This window comes from Columba livia, chromosome 4 (assembly GCF_036013475.1).
Source record: "Columba livia isolate bColLiv1 breed racing homer chromosome 4, bColLiv1.pat.W.v2, whole genome shotgun sequence".
In the NCBI taxonomy this organism is placed as follows: Eukaryota; Metazoa; Chordata; class Aves; order Columbiformes; family Columbidae; genus Columba; species Columba livia.
The window spans coordinates 66,580,737-66,600,154 of record NC_088605.1 but is presented as its reverse complement, the minus strand read 5'-3'; the positions used below and the strand labels follow the sequence as shown (position 1 = coordinate 66,600,154).

At 41.5% G+C, this 19,418-nt stretch overlaps 1 protein-coding gene and 1 long non-coding RNA gene across 10 annotated transcripts in view; both read right to left on the bottom strand.

Moving 5' to 3' along the window:
- Positions 1 to 19,418, bottom strand: part of ANXA5 (annexin A5) — a 53,597-nt gene that overhangs the window by 14,781 nt on the left and 19,398 nt on the right. For 3 of the 9 annotated variants that reach the window (XM_065062150.1, XM_065062152.1, XM_065062151.1), the window contains exons 2-5: positions 13,619 to 13,758; positions 11,472 to 11,552; positions 7,470 to 7,538; positions 793 to 877 (exon numbers count right to left, since the gene is read on the bottom strand). In XM_065062150.1, the coding sequence (XP_064918222.1) occupies positions 793 to 877; positions 7,470 to 7,478 (94 nt within the window). In that variant the 5' untranslated portion in view covers positions 7,479 to 7,538; positions 11,472 to 11,552; positions 13,619 to 13,758. Of the gene's footprint in view, positions 1 to 792; positions 878 to 7,469; positions 7,539 to 7,622; positions 8,047 to 11,471; positions 11,553 to 13,618; positions 13,759 to 19,418 lie in introns of those variants that run through there. The other 6 variants (XM_065062156.1, XM_065062158.1, XM_065062155.1 and 3 more) reach the window with 5 other exon arrangements.
- LOC135579396 (uncharacterized) lies at positions 3,006 to 7,172 on the bottom strand. Its single transcript, XR_010472440.1, has 4 exons — positions 7,023 to 7,172; positions 6,474 to 6,540; positions 4,109 to 4,194; positions 3,006 to 3,134 (listed from the first exon to the last, which is right to left on the bottom strand). It is a non-coding gene; the product is annotated as an uncharacterized LOC135579396 (long non-coding RNA).

Sequence of the window (19,418 nt, the reverse complement as noted above, 5' to 3'; positions counted from 1 at the left end):
TGACTCCTAGCAAAACTCAGACAAGTAACCCCAAATACTCCAGAGTACAGAAGTGTGGAGTTATTATGCATTTTATATACAATAGTTTGCAAAGTAGCCCTGACAGCACAGCATCTTACTAGCCCTACTGAATTTGTCAATAAGCTGAGGTGTGTCACATTTCCCTTCTTTCAGCTTCCTCCTGCAGGCATTTTAAAGAAATTAGCAAACTAGGATTTGTTCTCACAGGGAAGTTTTAGGGCAGAAAGCCACAGCATGAGTTTACAGACAACTTATTAGTCTACATCTATGCTGTGTGCTTGAATTATTTCTTCAGAGTAACTGTACTGCGCTTACACACCTTCAGACCAAGGGGGCTGTTGTACATTTTCCAAGCACAGAGCCTCTACTATACTGTCATAATCCTCCATAGTTCTCACCTGTCAATTCCAAGTCTAGCTTACTGTGCAGTAAAACCCTGCATGCAGAGAAGCCAGCGGAACATCCATTTCTAATGAGTCCTGTAAATCACCTTCTATTTTCACTTACGCTAACATAAAAATAAACATCCTTGAGAACAGCACAGTCAAAACTATGACATGCCCAGACTTCTGCTATCTGGGGAGTTCTCATTCCATGACAAGCAGAGGCACACCCTATCCTCCTCTGCCAAAGGAAAAAAAAAAGAAAAAATAAGTGTGTATATATATATATATATATATTTATATATATATATATATATATAGTCCAGAAAGGATGTTTTCAAAGCAGTAGTCAGAGTCCTTTCCTTTTCATAAAATAAATTGTTCTTACCCATTCCCTTCATTGCCTTGCGAAGGGCTTCTGCATCAGCTCTGGCATCAAAAGGAGAGAAGGCTGTCACGGTGCCTCTGGTGTTCTAAAGGGGAAAAAAGGGGGTGGGGTGAAAGGGAAAAAACTGTGAAATCAAAGATATAGAATCTTTCAGTTGTCCATACATGAGTACAGACTAAATTTGAATCCACAATCCAAAAGATTACAGCATTTTTCTTGCAATTGTCTAAATAGCAGTCTGTGTGTATTTAAACATGGCTCTCACTCAAAAGGTACTGCTATGGTTTTACTCAGCAGTACACCAGCTAAGTTCAGGTAAATTTACGTAACGGTAGCTTGCAGGATTGGTATTTACAACAGTGACACCTGAACGCAGGAAAATGACTAAGAAATTATCATTTGCTAAAGTAATTCAGGAAAATAATTGCACAAATCATGTATACTAGAAAAACTGCACAAAGATCCAAGTCATGTTTGGAAATAAGAACCTCGTCTCCTCAAGAAAAACCTGCAGGAGCTCTGAACCAGTATCTCACTCATTTTTATCGCTGCCTTGCAAATGAGACCTACTGAACTCCGCAATGGCTGTCAACTTTTCATCATGCTTCTTTTGACATAAGCGACTTTTTATTTAAGTGGTCCAGCTCCATTTCTCATAGTATTTTACAGCCAAAAATAAATAACAGTTCAAACATAAGGATAAAAGATCAGCCTGTCTAAACACAAAAATAATTCCACTACGCTTCTATGGAACATTGCTCTTCAGGGAGTTTCTCTTTGGGTCAAACACAAAAGGATATTCACCATCCTTATGCAAAATTCTTGCTTTATTTATACATGACAGTTTATGAACCTATATATGTATAGCACAGAAGTTTATTTACAAATTATAGAAGTTCAGCAATGGCCAAAAGGGGAAACAGCTGGGTTTTGGGAATAGGGAGGTTTTTCTAACAGCTGAAGGGAAATTTACGGTAAGCATCGCTGTACAAAAGTAGTAATCAGTACAGGCAGGGCATTTTTCCACCCTCAAGAAAGAGCATGAAAGGAGTGCCAGGACACTTACTGAGACTAGCACCAGATTATTACACAGGCAGCACAGCCATCTGGCCTCCGCAGTACAGCCTTTCCCTCGAGTTAGCAATTTCAGCCACACAGTGTTTTGGTTTCAAGTCAATGTACTCATCCAAGACAGGTCAGCCAGAAGAGCAGAGAGAAAAAAGAGCCGGGGAGCACTAACCTGAACCTGCCCTGAGGCACCGCTGCCTCCCAGGCCACCCCTCTGTTACTGCCAGAGACTCCCTACCCCTCCCACTGCACAAGCAGTAATGGTTCAGGTTTACCCCTCTCCTATGTCAGAAAATCGTAACACAAAGTGTCATGCTGTTTAATAGCAATGACAAACTTCTTTCTGCTAGATGCTTTCCAATATGCAGCATGCTCCAGAGGCACGACAATTCTGTTGAAGCGTTCTGCTTTTCCCATTACAAGCAAGTTTTGAGGCAGTACGTCAAATTTAGGCACAACATCATGTACTTAGTGTCATTTTCCAAGCTAATTCCAAAGGCTATCATGAAAACAAATCTCAAGGATTTGGGACTCAATTTTATAAACTGAATTTAATTTGGTACCAAGACTGAAAAGCCTCTGTTTTCCTCCTCCTCCCTTATCACTACACCAGCCAGCATGTTATTTAAAAAGGTATTTCCTGCTGTTTTGTTTCATATCATCTTAACTAATATTACAGAACTACCACAATTCTCCTTTGGAAATGACCTATGGTCAATAGATCTCAGAGGAAACTGTTATTGATTTTTAAAGTTAAAGTTTTCCTTTGCTTATCTTGTTATAGGCAAGTGGAATTAGTGGAATTCCTCTTCACAGTTCTCAAGTCTTGTGACAACGTGTGTTGTTTAGACAATGGTTTAGACAATGTATGCCAGATTATACTTAACTCTGCATCATCCATCTCATTTTTATTAGCTAAGAAGAATCCTTCAATAATCTCTTTTCCAAAACATTGTGCAGAAGCCATCAACATACACTAAGCTTGATGAACAGTTCCTGAAGTCCTCCTGGTGCAGCTGTAGTCTAAAAGACTTTCTCCATGTCTGGGCACAGTTTGCATTCCAGGTGTTCCCTTCTGACACACAGCATTTACTCTGCAACAGTTAAACTCAGTCCATGGAAGGAAGAGCTGCCGCCTCCTTCCCAAACATGGCACCTTTTGGCCAGAGAATGAGGGGGTAAGCACCCGTTCTACACCACCATCGCTGCCCAAAGCACTGAAGTCAACTTTCCGTCACAGAGAATCTGAAATAGGAGCTATGAACCAGGGGTTTCTAACAAAATAACATACAACACATACAAAAGAGTTTCTGAGAAAAGCAAGACAACTAAGCCACAGTTTCAACATTAGAGTTTAAACTTTATCAAAACAAAGTGTTTCTTGCAGATGGATCACAGCATTACAACTGCTATGCCATCCTGATCTAACATGAGAAACAGTGAACTGAAAGGCAACTATTTAACATTTATTTACAAATTTCATAACTTTATAGAGGTAAATAAATTATGATATTTTTAGTATCTCTAAGAATGTTCCTTGACATTTATGCAAATAAATACACAATAACACTACAGCCTCCTAGGCTGTTTTTATTTTGGTTACTAAGTTTCCCCTCCAGCAGAATTGAAAGCATGTCCATGGAAAGGAGAACACAAACAGTCTTTGAAACAAATCCACTTGTAATCTGGAGCGATCCCTTACTGAATAGCAACATCCTACACTGGGCAGTAAAATACAAAGAGAAGGACAACAGCCAAGTCCTGAACAGAAAGAATATTACAAGATTAGAACACCCAAAACCTACCCAACATTCTTTAATTTCAACATTCCCCAATACACTGACCGCTGTTAAGCAATCATGTGTAGCACAAAGTGCAATTTGTGATTATACATTAGAAATAAACAGTGGCTTCCATTTTTTTCCAGATACCTACTGATGAGACTAAAGAGACGTATGAGATGCACAAACTCAGCATGAAGAGGGCAGGTAGAGGAAAAAAAATATATATATACTTCAAAGAGAGAGATTATTTCCATTTAGAATTTATAACCCTCCAAACAAGAAAATTAATTAATGTTCTCTGTTTATTGTTCTATTATTGTTATTGTTATTGTTCTATTATTGTCATTGTTCTCTGTTTATTGTTCTAATTAATGTTCTCTGTTTTTGTTTATTCTGCGCCAGCAAAAGTTTGCAAAAGGACAAGAAGATACAATATCATCAGGTGAGATGTTTCTAACCAGCACCTCAGAGCTATGTTAACTTCTCCCAAGAGACAAATAGGTTTCACAATTTGATGTCATGCAGCCACATATCCTGGCAACAGCATTATCTGTAAGATCAACAATAGCCACTTAGTGAGGTTCCTTTTAATTTTTCCCACCAAGGACATAAAAAATATCCCACCCACAAGATCCCATGTTTAGTCAGTGCTAAACACAAAGCATTCACTATCAGCAAACAAAAGACCATCCTTGAACCAATTCAGACTTCTTCCCGGCTGCCCGCTCACAGCAAGTTCTTACCAGCCAGGTTTCCCGTACATGAAGAGCCACCCCCTTTCATGATCCTGCTCTGCAGCAACGAACATGGGGTCTCATCCATTTGCTACTGGGAAGACCAGTGTCTAATGAAGAAGGTGGTATGTGACTTTTTTTTTAAAGCAGCTGTTTACAAAATGACACAGGAAAATTGTGAAGTGCTAAGAATGGAAATGGAGAATGTTTTCCAGCACACGTGTTGACAAACAGAGAAGGTACGCTATTTTCAGAAGACAGAAAAGAGCCCAGAAGGTCACATGCCAGAATAAATGAAAGCTTTCCTTAAGATTTCTTACACAAGCACGGCCATCTTGCAAATAAAGCACAATACAGTGTGCTAAATCAAAAGCCTTTGTGGCCACTGAAGACGCAGAGACCCCAGTTCAAACTCTGCTTTAAAACTAACATCATGTAAGAAATATACAACCTGTTTCGCGACATCCTTTCCAAAATTTCAAGGGCAGCAGGACGTAAATCACATTGTGAGAGGATGAACATAGGCACAGAGGTGATCCCAATGCACAACTATAAAGTTGTCCTTACAAAACACCTAAGTTTATTAATGCTCCAGATCATCTACTTAAATGAAAAGAATAAGTAAGCTCTGGTCAGCAGACTGTATTCACATCTGCCTCACTAAATTTAAACTGACAAAAAAATGGAGTTACACAATATCTGTGTTGAACTCTGAGTCAGTATGCTACGGAGATTCCAAAGATATGGGGGAGATAAAGGAGGAAAAATAAAGAGGGCAGGAGAGAGGGAGAAGAGCAAGCAACAGTAATGTAGGAATCAACGAAGGGACATTTGCAAAAACACTCAAAGCACCTGTCCTCACAAGTAACCTCGACAAAGCCAAAGAGCAGCTTAGGACTCAATTCTGAAAAATGAAAAAGCGTTTATACTCTGGAATGTGAGACATCGTGCCCTGAAGCACTACTGGAGTTAGCAACACTATTCCTGCGCTCCAAGTCACATGCGCACGTCAGCAGAGCAGCAACTCCAGCTACAGCGGCCACACCTTCACCTGCAGCAAGCGCTCCTTCCCCAGCACTTTACAGCGGGAGACACAGAATGGTCTCAACTTCACATTCGGGGAAAAAATAAGGAGTAGCAGACCAAAACAGACCAGTCCACAGCATGCAAGCAGAAACTATTCCTGCTGTGTTCTTTCCAGATTTCTAAATTAGCAAACACGGGGCAGCATTTCCAAGGCAGGTAGTTCATCAAGCAGGAAGAGATCGCACCATGTGCTTCTCTGCGTTAACAAAGACCACTACACACAGAGATGGGTGAGTAAAGGCAGCTTGTTAGAACAGCAGTGATCTGCCAAAGAAAACAGATAAACACAGGCATGAAGAGACCAGTCTGCACGGAACGTTATGGTGTGCTGGAGTTTTCCCACAAAATGAATAAACATTTTTGTCCTGGACATGGACACACAAAATCCCTCAGGTTGTTGGAAAAAAAAATTCAAATCTTCCTGTAACTGAACAAGAAGAAATACTTCAGTGACCAAGACTCCAAAAATAACTTACCTTCCCTAAAGGTTTTATTCTTCAGTGATACTATGTAGACTAAACTGGACTTTAGTACATTGTGCTGTGCAGCCTTTCTGAACTCCAAATCTTTAGCTGTACAAATAACTACCATCAACTGACACTCAACATTTCATGACTGATAGGCGTTTTCACTTCTTACCATTACTTCGTGGCATAACAAAATGTAGAACAGTCACACAGGCAAAGAGTACTACTGAAGTCAGTGGAAAGCTGCCACCTGAAAGTGGAAATTGGAGGACAAGGCCTACCCAGCGTTCCAATGATTCCAACCTACCGCCATCCACCACAGTTACTAAATCCGCCCCGAGTGTTACCTCAGGCAGTAGAAAATTCTACTGCATAAAGACAATTAAAAAAAACAGTTTACGCTAGCAAAGAATGAAATATTCATTTTACAAAAATCGGGATTTAAAGTTTGTGTCTCTGTGGAATACACAAGTGAACTGCAAATTTCCATGCTCTTACTAAAAGGAAGTTACCCTCAAGCCTATAAGTAAAGCTACACATACCATAACAAAAGGCTGTCCAGGTAGATCCCTCCACTCAGATTCCTTGCACTGGCACGGTCCCTGTTTTCTTAAGATGCATCATACAAACCATGTTTGTTGTTTAAAGAAAGAAAAATCCCCTCTTTGTCAAAAAAACAAACAAACCAATCTAAAACTTTAAGGATTTAGTGGAATACTATTAAAAATAAAATCTTTTTTTTTTTTTAAGTGGCATCTTTTCTGTCTTTTAAATCCAGATAGCATACAAGTAAATATTCACAGGAGTGTTAAACACCACTAATCTTTCCACTCATTAAAATAATGAAACTACCACTACATTACTGTGCAATTACCCTGGCCTTTGTGAAGGCACTCACAACTTTATGGCTTTCACTTCCCACAGCAGTACAAAACCCATAAATAAACAATTAAGCTCTTATTTTACTTTTCAGAACATATGCATTTGATGCAATTATAGAAACAAACTCTGGAATCTGCCCCGCTCTGCAAACTTTCATCTGGGCTCAGACGTAACATGAGGGACACAAAGGCTGCAAAGGAAAGAAATACCAGCCGAAGCGCTGTGCAACAGTGGCAAGCCTTCCAGAAATATTAATTTCGATACGGCATCGCTGGGGACGAGGGGACCGACCCCGAAGCCTCCACGGGGCACAGCCACCGTGGCATTTTTTTCTCCTTCCTCCTCTAGTGGAAGGAGCCTCCACCCAGGCACAATATAAACACGCGGGACCAAAAACTTGGCCAAATTAGTGGAAACTGTCGGAAAAAAAAAAAGTTGTGCCTGACGCACGCCTCACATGATTAGCTGCTTTCCCCGTCCCCCTCCCCTCCGCGTCTCCCCAGCCTTGGCGATGGATTATTTTAAGGGAGACCGAGAATAAATCAGTGAGGAGTAAAAGTAAAGAGACGGACAAGATGGGAACGTCCCGGGACCGGCCGGAGCGAGCCCGCCGAGAGGCCGCGGCCGCCAGCAGGTCCGCACGGTGCCCGCCTCACCTTCGCCATCTCTGGGATCCGCCGGGCCGGAGCCGAGTGTGGGTCTGCAGAGAGATGCAAAGATTCAGTCTGCAAAGAGAGATGTGACAGTGAGCGCCGGCCCGGCCGCCACCCGCCTCCCCCCAGCGCCCCAACGCGGGGCAGCGCCCTCACCGCGAGCGCGTCCGCCGAGCAGCCGCCGCCCAGAGCCACACGGAGCACTGAGTAGCATGGGAGGGAGGGAGGGAGGGAGCGTTGCCGCTGCCTCTCGCACCCGGGGGCCGGGCCAGGCCCCACCCTGGGCGGGCATCGAGCCACGGCCGCCTCTCCCGGGCCGCCCGGAGGCTGGGCAGGCGGCGGTTTTATTCCGCATAAGCCGCGGGGCTTCGAAGCCTTAGAGCGCTGCGGCGCTGCCAGCTGGGCCGGGGAAGCCACCACCCGAACCGGGCTCTGCCCCACTGGCCGCAGAACGGGCACCGGGACCCGGCCACTAGGGGGTCGCGCCTGCAGGTCTGAGCGCCCGTGGTCCGTGACCAGTATGGGCGGCCAGCTGGGAAAGCAAAGAGAAAGCCTTCCCCTCCGTCCTCTTCTCTTCCCTGTGGCTCACCTCCTTTAGGCGGTTGCTTTTTCCCCCATTATGCCAATGGAAGGGGATAATTAGTGTTTTGTTTATTAGTATCTCAGTATGAGATACTGATCGAAAGGGACCTCAAAAGATCATCTAGTCCAATCCCCCTGCTGGAGCAGGAACGCCTAGGTGAGGTCGCACAGGAACATGTCCAGGTGGGTTTTGAATGTCTCCAGAGAAGGAGACTCCACAACCCCCCTGGGCAGCCTGTTCCAGTGTCTGTCACCCTCACCGAGAAGAAGTTTCTTCTCAAATTTAAGTGGAAACTCTTGTGTTCCAGCTTGATCCCATTACCCCTTGTCCTATCATTGTTTGCCACGGAGAAGAGCACGGCTCCGTCCTCGTGGCACTCACCCTTTATATATTTATAAACATTAATAAGGTCACCCCTCAGTCTCAGTAATCATAAACCTTTTTAAAGAAAAATAACATTTGCAGACAGATAGCCTTCAATGGGTGCTCAAGCCCCCTCCAGATGAAATCAGGAAAAACAAACAAACAGCTCCTATTAATCTGAAAAGGATCATATCCCCTCACTACAGGGCAAATCTGTACTGAATTTTACAGTAAGCATTTTATTCGCTGATCTAGATTAGTTTCCAAGTAAGCCAGGTTAGCAAAATAAGTACAACACTGGAACAGAATGCTGTGGTTCTAGACTATCTGTAAGATAAGCATTTTAGTTGATGATGCTTTTTACCTCTCAGCATCTTTCAGTGGAGTGATTTCACTGACCCAGGTATAGACAAGACACATCCAATCTGGGAGAGGAAGGAGGAAGCAGTCTGCACAGCTATTCAATAAGCATTTTCACCTAAAGCCAAACACTTGCTCTCTCACCCATACAAATGCAATCCAGCTGTGTGCTACATGAAAGAAGGAAAAGAGTCCGCAACACAAATGGAATTTAGTGTATTTGCCAAAATAAGATATGAACATAATCTCACTGCATGAGTGCTTTAATGTGTTACAGTCACTTATGTCTTAAAGCAAGTTGTGTTTACCTCAGAAAACACCGATAAATGCCGATCATTATGTAAATTTAAATATTTTGTCCATCATTTCTTGTTGCCCCAGAAGTGCACACACAGTTCAGCAAAAACAAAAGATCCATCCAGCTGGCTTCCTTTGTAGGACCAAGGGTCAAATGGTTTGCTAAAATGGCCTGATTTATTTATTAAAGTCTGATTTGAGTCTAGCCCATTCAAGTGTCATTCCACACATGCTCAAAGACACATAATAGTGAGCTGCTCGTAATATGCATGTGGAAATGCACAAAAGGCTTAGATGTAGCGTAACACTATTTAACAAAATATTATGGGTTATGGAATGGTTTCAAGAATAGTCATTGATATTCAAATTGTTTGCTTTTAGTTTAAGCACAGCCTTGTTTACATGCACGCACCTCCTCCTGCAAAAGTAAGCCTGTTTCTCCTTACACGTTATATCCAGAGCAGTTACAAGTCATGCTGCAATCATGTTTCAAGCTTTACCATCTAGAAACAGCACAAAGACACACACAAAAATACAGTGGTATCTAAATCTGTGCTCTTTAAAACACTCCAAAATTCCATCCATCAGACTGAGGCGCCTAAGTACAGGGGTAACTGTGCTCCACGCACCACATGACGGAGGCGTTAAGCACAGCCACATGGAATTCAAACCTTGTTAGTGACTCAGATGTGTGATAAGTTATTGGGTAACATGAAAGTTTAAAAAGTCTCTATCAATATAATGTGAACAATTAACAAGGTGTGTTGAAACTAACGAAGTTATAGAGCTTGTCAATTTGAAACAGGTTAAGAGAATCTCTACTATAGCAAACAGCATACACAAAGATTGGTACATTGCCTTTTCTGATACAAATGTACCTATTAAGCTTCACAAATAAAATAAACCGTTGAGTAATTTGAAAAAAAGGCTTATATTTGTCTAGCAAAGTATTTAGCAATTAGCATCTGACCACCTGGAATGCAACTGCACTGCCTCGGAAAGCCAGCAGCCTCTGCTCTCCTCCCCACTGCTGCAGCAAGACCCTCCCAGCGCTGCAATACAGCTTTCGATTCTTGGCTTCCTATAATGCCAAGTAGAGTTTAAATCAGGCAACGTGACACACAGTTCCTGCTAGCTTAATGAAAATGTTGCTAATTTTTCACGTGTATGACAGCACACTAACAGGGGAAGCTTGTTTTCTCCCTACCTCTTCTCATACCTTCTGACTTACAGGTATGAATTTTTCTGGATTATATGACTTCTGTTTCCCATGCCTTATTTACCGTCATTACTAATTTATAGCAAGTCTCGAATTTAAGGAAATTTTCAACTAGTAAGAGATGCCTTTAATGCCATTTTTCTCTTCGTGTTGGAGATTGTGGATTAGGGAGCGAATCAACACATACCGTTTGCTCTGCAGTAAGTGTTTCTGTACACTTTGCTTCTCATTTATTGTGGAGGAAGTCTACCTTCTTCCATTTCAAAGTATTTGAAATTCTTTTCCTCTCTTCTGCCTTCTAGTAGCTTATACACAATAGCTTGTTATTCCAACCTATGTGCAGAGTCTTACCCTCAGCCAAACATGAGGTAACGTTCAGTCAAATGTAACCACTGGCTTTCCAGTCAGTGAAAGACAGAGAAAAGAATCTTGGATGTGAGAACACAGAATATTTTCCTTCTCTGGAGGGGGGGCTGAAATATTAACACATTATCCAAGATGCAACAGTAGGAAAACAACTGAGAAGAACAGAGTGATCTTGTTGCCAATAGATGAAGTCAGTGGTAAAATCTACTCTAGTCAATCTAATATGTCATCAATATTTGTTTAAGCAAGCAAATATTTGCATAACTTCATGGATCAAGGAGACCAGGACAGAGGTGGGAATGTCAGAGTAAAACCATGTGAAATATTTGCCAGCCCATTTGGCAAGAGCAGACATGCAAAAAATATCATAGAATTTCAGTCTTTGCATCAATTTGAATGCAAAGGGCGGAGGCAGAAATAGCGATACCAGCAAATCCAGAACAAACGTGAAGACATGAACACAGTCTGGAGGGAAATGCATATTGTACTGACTGCCTTCAGTAGAAACAAACTGGACTTGGAACAGTTAGAGATGGTGACTCACAAGGATCGGATGCAGGACCTTTAGAGTCACCATGGGCAAGTATTTAACCTGACAGTTCCTCTAATATTCAGCAGTGTTCACCCACAAGTAAGACTTCCAGCTTTAGTATAATTCTCATATTTTTCTCTCTGTCTCTCTCTCTTTTTTTTTTTTCTTTCCAAATAAGCCAAATTTTCACACAAGGAAAGAAAACTACATCAGGTGAGAACAGTCTCTCCCCCCTTCCGAGCCCCTCCCTGCCCTTTGCATCTTCAAACACCAGCAATATCATACCAGGATGTAACAGTCTGCTTCCCAGCGCTGCTGCAGGCACAGTGCACTTCCAGTCCTCCCTTAACACAGAGCTGCAAACACCTGGAATAATGAAAAGCAACAAATATGATGTCAAACAGAGTGGCAGTGCTATAATGATGTATTTAGCTCTGGCACACACTGTGACTTTGTAAGCAGGGCCCTGTCAATTCCCAGTCAGCTTCAATGCACGGGTCTTTTTCATAGAGAGTGAACTTCTGGCATTGGTCTCAAAGACAGAGCAAAACAGAAAGCTGAAATATCACACTAAGGCTCAATGTGCCTTGATTAAGCAACCAGGACATGCTCAGCAGCCAGAAAACCAAAGTAATCTCAGAAGCATAGATTATGTTAGCAACCTTGCACTTCCTAAGGAGGCAAAGATGTGATTGCACCCACTTGGGGATCAGGTTTTCTGCTCTGGAGACACACTAGCAGGTGCTGCTGTGTCACAGCTTACCAGTTCTGAGACCTAAGATCTTGAAAAGGGATTTTAAACGCTACACATTACACAGAATCACAGAATGCCAGGGATTAGAAGGGACTTCAAAAGATCATCTAGTCCAATCCCCCTGCCAGAGCAGGAACACCCAGATGAGGCTGCACAGGAATGTGTTCAGGTAGGTCTTGAATGTCTCCAGAGAAGGAGACTCCACAACCTCCCTGGGCAGCCTGTTCCAGTGCTCTGTTGATCAAAAAAAAAAAAATAAAAATAGATTATTAATCCGCATCAGGGCTTGCTTGCTGTGCATTTCTCTTCCTCCTGATGAGGTGAGGACCTGGGAGACATGTGGCTTGCTGAAACCCTGCTTCAGGGGTTCTAAGCATCCTCCTGCAGAGGAAGAGCCAGGGGAGAAGAAACAAAGAGTATCATGGGGACCATCTTCATTTATCACACACTTCTTTACTTGTGGGAGAACATGGGTTTTGTTGCCTCCCAAAGAAGTGCTCCAAAAGCCACCTTTTGTTCTTCCAAGTTATTGCTCTCTATATTGTTTTACTTTTTAAAAGTCCAAAACCCCAACGTAACCTGCACCTCTTGGCCTAGATTGCATGTTACATAGGACAAAGCCAGTATGCACATGCTACCCAAAGAAGCCTGATCTCAGTAAACCTCACTTCCAGATGAAATTCAGATCTGGTCTAGACACATTTATTCAAAATAAACAAGCAAGCAAAATTTCCTTGAGCACTGACCACAGTATAAAATCCAAAATTTCCATCACGTCACAGTTACACAATAGTCATCACATAGTAGAAGGGAAGCAAAGACTGCATAGAACAATCATTAGATATACGACATAATTAACTTGTTACAGAGTTTCTAATAAGGGGCTGGAAAATGTTTTTGAAGACTGGTTGTAGCACTAAAATGCATCTGCATGGTTTTTTTCCAGAAACAATACAAAAACATTCCATGATGAAAAGTCAGTACAAAAGTAGTTCTTGCAGTTGCTGTCAAGAGCAAGCTGCTAGAAAGACCAGCGACTTGCATTTTTTAAAAATAAACACATAAAAAGATGGATGTTTTGCTATATCAAGACAGTCTTCCAGTGTGTCCTCATCTTCTGCCCAAAGGCACTATACATCATTTTGCTATCAATATTATTTCTGAGCTATTATGTGACACTACATAGCTATCTTTAAGTGCATCACAGAAAAGACAAAAAGAGCAAAGCCTATATTAAAGGAAAGTTTGCTTCTGATATGTATCCAAGAGCTGCTGAAAAGGGAAAGGTCCTTCAATTTATCTAACAGAGTTGTAGCACAGTAATCACATCAGAGCCCCTTTCATATGATACAGAAAGCCCAAGGACAGTTAGTGTCCTAGTTAAAATATTTTCTCTTAAAAAAATGTCCCATTGTAAAATATTTTAAAAGCCTATTGTCGAGGAACTGAAGTGCAATAGGCTTACCAAAGGAGATTTTCAGGCTTGGAAAATTTCACAGAGCAGACAGTTTCATTATGAAGTTATAACTGAAGATCAGTCTTAAGCACTTTTCCACACTTTAATGTCACTTTGGAAGTGAAACAGTCAAAATTGTTTGATGAACCACAACTCAAAAGCAAAGGTGAGGGAGGCTAAAAAAGAGAGCAATTTCAAGCTCATGCTTTGATTAACACTCACAAGAAGAAATGGGTCCTGTTCCAGAGCAGGTGCCAACGGATGGTCATTTCTCAGTGCCTCATTTCCTCCTCTCTGACATGAGCACAGAAACAGTTCAGCTCCTGGCACAAACAGGGCAAGCTTTGTGCTGTACTCCAGTGCTGTGGGTGGAAAGTACAATGCAAAGGCTAAACAATAAATACTATTAAATTTGCACAGAAGGGAGGGCAATACTGGTTTACAGACAGGGTAAAAAGTTCAGATTTTAATACCGACAGAAGGTTTAGAAAACTCTTTCTGTGCTGCCTGTGCCAACATCAGGGAGCCGCTGAAGGATCTGCTAAGAGTACAAAATAGATGATTTCTTTAATTATTTTTTTAAGCACTTTGAGACTTGCTTTGGAGACTAAATAATGATTTATATTCCAGCAAAGACAACTTCCTGTAAGTGATTCATTACTTCTAACCCACAGCCCATTACAAAGCAGCACTCTGTCAGATTCTTGATTTCTCTGGGGACACCAGTACAATGTGAAAAGGTTAATAGGAGTTAAGAGCATTCACACCAGTTACAGCATCAAGCAGCTGACTTCATCTTACTGGAAAAATATTTTATTTTCCTTTATTCAGAGCAGATACCGGTTTCTTTGGAACTGTCTTTACAGAAAGACTTATCACAAGGATCTGATATGGGTATCACTGCAACAATCTGATTTCAAGAAAAGATAAATCACTTGGAGCCAGATTCAAGTACTTGCCTCAGTCCCTGGATGTTAATCTTGATTACTAGGACAGCTCTGCAGCATTACGCTAAGGCAGGGCTTGATCTTTAGGTGCCCGGTTCTTCCTGAGAAACAGAAATGCCATCCCTGATGACAAGTGAGATGGACTCCTCCTCAAGGACAAAGGGAAGGAAAAAGAGCCAGGTGCTTAGGTATTACATTTCTGTATTTCTGGATGCTCTGCACTACACTTTATCTCAGGCAGATCGCATAGGCGTTGTGCTCTACACATCTCCACACAGTGAGGGTGTACAAGGGGATAGCCCATCAATAATAGCAGAACACTCGTCTTATCCCAAATCCACAAACTTTAAGCATTGCATAAAGAATGTAAGGGTCATCACAAACCTCTGAAACAACACTAAGTAACTATCAAGAATAATCAATGCAAGTTCCAAAAGATATTTCCCTTAACCAGTTAGGCCATTAGTTATACTTAGGAAAGAGGACCAGAGAGAAAAAGACTCTATTCTGTTTGCTGGAGGTCTAGCTTAATGGAAATTTGAATAATCTGAGAGTAGAAAATAAAAATCATCCACGAGTGGTAGTCTCCCTCTCTGCAGAGAATAGAAATAAGAATCACTTTTGCTGAAATCAACTGGCATAATGTCACTAAAGTTTGGCCCTTGCATTTGTTATACCAAATGCTTCTAACTGGGGTCCTGTAACAAGACCTCTTTCTCCTCAAAGGACCTACCATTAGCATTCCCATGACAGTCCTGAGATACAGGAGCACTATTATCTTCATTTTCAAGTGAGAATAAAGGTAAGTTGAGGCTCAGTGGCTTCCCTAACGTCACAGACAATGGTAGGTAACTGAACCCAGGTTTCAAGTCACAAGCTACTGACTTGTACTGCTCTGTTCTTTCTCTCTTTACTCTGCTGAAGAGCCTCAGTGTCACTGAAAACGGCCTCCTTGGTTTACGTATTCACTGACATAGAAAAAAAGAATCCATAAATTATTTTAAAGGTGCTGGGCTAAGACGCAGCACTAACCTTGACTCCTGTTAAAAGCAGAATCAGGCCCACAAAATTTTAGTTTCATTATGAGGAAGTAAGTCTGAAGGCAAAACAAAACAAAGCCAAAATGAACTTGTTTTCTCTTCAGTCTTTCATTAGGCTTCTAAAACATGTTGATCTCAATCTTCCAAGCCACTATTAATCAAAACCGTGTATAACAGAGTGCTTCGACTGCAGACCAGGCGCAGCCACCTAGATAATGGTTTTATCAGGAGGCACTTGTGTCTTATGGAGCTTTAATAATTTGTCTGGAACTTAACTTACTTCCATTCTTTCTTTCCATAACTTTTTGTATATTCCCCTGGCACTGGATGTTTAGTGCTCCTGTAAACACAAGAAACATTTTTAGCCATGAACTCAAGACCTCTAAAGCCCATTTCCTGGTTTCTACAATATGCTTTGACACCTGAACTAGGACAAATCTATCTAAAACAGCACTACATAAGTAAGGTTTTCAATTGTTTTAATTGCTCCTGATAAGTCACTGCTACTCCATTCCCAGACACAGACACTCTAGATTTAAAACGCTCCATTTCTTTAGTTAATTTTGAAACTTTAAAAGGTGAGCAAGTCACTCAAAGGTTTATGCACGGACAAAGGCACGCAAAGATGAGACTTTTAGGTGTAGTTCTGTGTAGGACAAAGTTTCATAGACTTTCTCTTGCTTGCTCTCACAAAAGGCTGAGTGACCTGCCACATTCTAAACCCCAATCCTCCACTTAAAAAAAAAAAAAGGAATCATCTTCATCAAAGACACTTTTAAATAGCTTTTCTTATTATTCTCCTGTTTCCACCTCAGTCATTGCCAGGCACAAGTCATTTTTCTTCCATGGATCACTGACCCTCCTGTTGAAAAATCAGACTAGGTTTCAAGTAGTGTGATGTGCAATTCTTTCCTAATTCTCTGAATCATGTTGTCAATTCCTTTCTATATAGCAACAAATGCTCAGTATTCAGGGGTTTTTTGTTTGTTTTAATGAAAGGTGAGGTTTCCAGGTGATAATATGATTCAAGGAGTCAAAGTTTTAGCAAAGTAAGGCGGCAAATATAACAGACTTATCGCAAGATTGTATGTGTAGTCAACATTGCCAGTAATTTAAACTTCTCCTTCCCATCATGTTTATAAGAGCTGGCTGCATGACAGAATATTTCTATTCTTCCTAAACTAGCTGTTTGTCTTAAAATAAGCTATTAGTTCCAGAAAAAACGTCCGTGGTAACATTCCTCTAAAAAGCCTCAGTGCCTCTGCATCTCAGAGACTTTTGGTGGAGTTTTTTTTAACCATAATTTGCATTTTTAAGCATAGAATGATTAATTGAGCACACCAACAACTTCCCACAGCAGTAACCATGGCAGAGTTTTAGGTAAACTAGAGACAGGTTAGGGTGTAGGAACACAGTAACAAATTACATCCTGGTGCAAACTGCAGTTCTGTTTATTTCAAAGGAGTTTGTTGCACCTATTTCCAGTCAGGGGTTTGAATGACTTCTCATGGCTTTCCTGCAACACCACTTGGTTGTTCATGTCCCAGGTAATCAAAACCCTACAAATAAAATTGCTATTACCTTTCAAGCCTGGAGGTCATTGCTCAAAAAAAGCAAACATGCAACTACATGAATGACCACATGGAGTTGAGAAGGAATAAGATGCCTTAACTGAGCCAGCCAAATCATGTTCCTGGAATTAAAAAAAGAGAAATATCTGAACCTCACTATCTTCTTGCATATTTGCCTGCACTTGTAGCAGGAGATAAGTGAAACTGAGGCTCACAAGCACTAAAAGTTTGACACAGAGGCTTTTTTTGTCTGGTAAATTTTGGTCCTATATAACTGCATATCTCTCAGCTCTGGACTGGTGAGACTGAGGAAAAGGGAAGAAATCCCTGTCCTGATCCCTCCAACCCTTGCAGTCCCACTGGCAGAGGCAGGATCTGCAGCAGCAGGCTCTCCTATAGCAGATTTCCAGATGAACGAGAAATTTTAACACAGAGCAGGCACTTGGCCCACAAACTGCATGCTGGTACCCTAGCTGCCCCAAGGCTTCTTTGGTTCCCTAGCTGCTCTTTTACAAAGATCACCAAACTCTGCTCAAGACAAAAGGAGGAAAACTATGGTGCTCTAACTGTGATCATCTTCTAACTCTCACTTATTAATAGCCAAAGGAAAGAGCAGCCATCTGCAGTAATCCTGGATAGTCTGGTGATAAATTATGACAGTCCCACATTTTAACTAATTCTGTAGTTTAGCTGGCTCTCCCATTCCTGTGTCAGTACCTCAGTCACCTTCTCCATCATTAGCATGGCAAAGCATTTCTTTGCATGTTTTAACCTAGTCGTAAACCCTTTGTTTTCCGCTCCTCATACTCAACATCTTCAAGAGCAAGAACCTTCTCTTCCATATTATGTAATGCCCACTGTAACAGCCCCAGTTTTGCCCTTCAAACACCAGACAGGTATTTTGAAAAGCACTTCCATGTGTTTTGTAGGAACTCCACCCATTTACTAGGTTTGTCAGTTAGTGAGAAAGTCAGGTGCAGGTATTAAGAAAGGATCATCTGAATTTATATTATAAAATGCTCAACCCACTGATACACTTTGCTGAAATGCCACTTACATTACTGACTTCAAGGCACTACCTGCAGAGCAAGGCATTAGTAAAACTGAACAGTGGGACTGTTCAGTTACTCAGACAGCAGTAATTTTAAAAGCCACAATAAAGATGACTCGAGCAAAAACTTCATTAAAGAAAAAAGCCTTGGGGCACAATCCTGACAACTGTTGTATAGAATAAATAGCAGCAGGAGTCAGAAATGTCCAGCACTATCCAGAATCAGGCATTAAAGAGAGGCCATGTATAGCTAGAATTGCAGATCATATAGTATCATCAAAAATAACTGCAGTAATTATTGAATGAACCTGAAGAGCAATGCCCCTGATTTTCTCTAGTAAGACATTATATCATCTATATAGCTAGGCAAGTCACACTGTGAGCTGTGGAAAAAGGTGGCACATTCACATCTGTGCAATGGCACTAGGCAAATCAGCACATTTAAACTTTTCATCCCAACTATGAAAGATGAGCAGGTGCATTTTGTTCTGTTAATGCCTAACTTATTTGCTTCCTAGTGTTTTATTATTTGTCAAAGGCAGCTGCTGACATAAATTACTTTTTTTCCTTCAGCTGAAATAAATAAATATTTATGGCTAATTAGGAGTTCCCTTTCCCTATTGCAAGTGTTCACTTGGCTGAATGGCTGTGTTAAGAGGCAATGCAACAAGGCTGAGCAAAGCAAGGCAAGCGGCCGTACGTCCTGGAAATGGGTAGCTAACCACAGGAGGAAATCAGAAAACCCACAAACTTCACAGCAACACCAGCCTCCATCTGCACAGTTATTAAGAGCAAGCAGCACCCCTCCTGCCCACGTGACGGTTCTGTGGGGCAGAGCCATAAAGACACCTTTGGTACTCGCTACAAAGGCTCTCCGGACAAGCTTCCCTGGGCTTATAGCAAGAAGATCAAGAACAGACTTTGGGATCTGGAGGCCAGAAACCTGTACTGATTGTGCCTGCCCAGTTTTGGAGCCCTCGTGTATATAATCTGCACAGTGGTGATGGCTGGATGAACGCTTCTGGTATTTAACAATATAATTCATATACTGCTGCAGAGAGGCACAAATGCACTGCTCAGGCCTGCACATAGATGCAAGACACAGCACAATTCATGCATAGCTTTGCCTCAAAATTATTTTAAAATCAAAAGAACCCTCAAAATAGTAGCTTATGCCTAATACCTCCCACTGTTAGTGGGAGCAAAGAGCTTGGGTTTTGTACTGGGATTTCATTAGAGATATACATCCTGCTATAGATGGACTGCTATACAGCAATTTAAAACCAAGTTATCACAAGTAATTCTGCTGAATACAGTGACAGAGAAGGATGCGCGTGTTTCGTCAGAACCACATTTGCAGTCTCAGCCACTGTAGGAATTTTAGTTAAACCACTCTTACCAGAAAATTTTTCC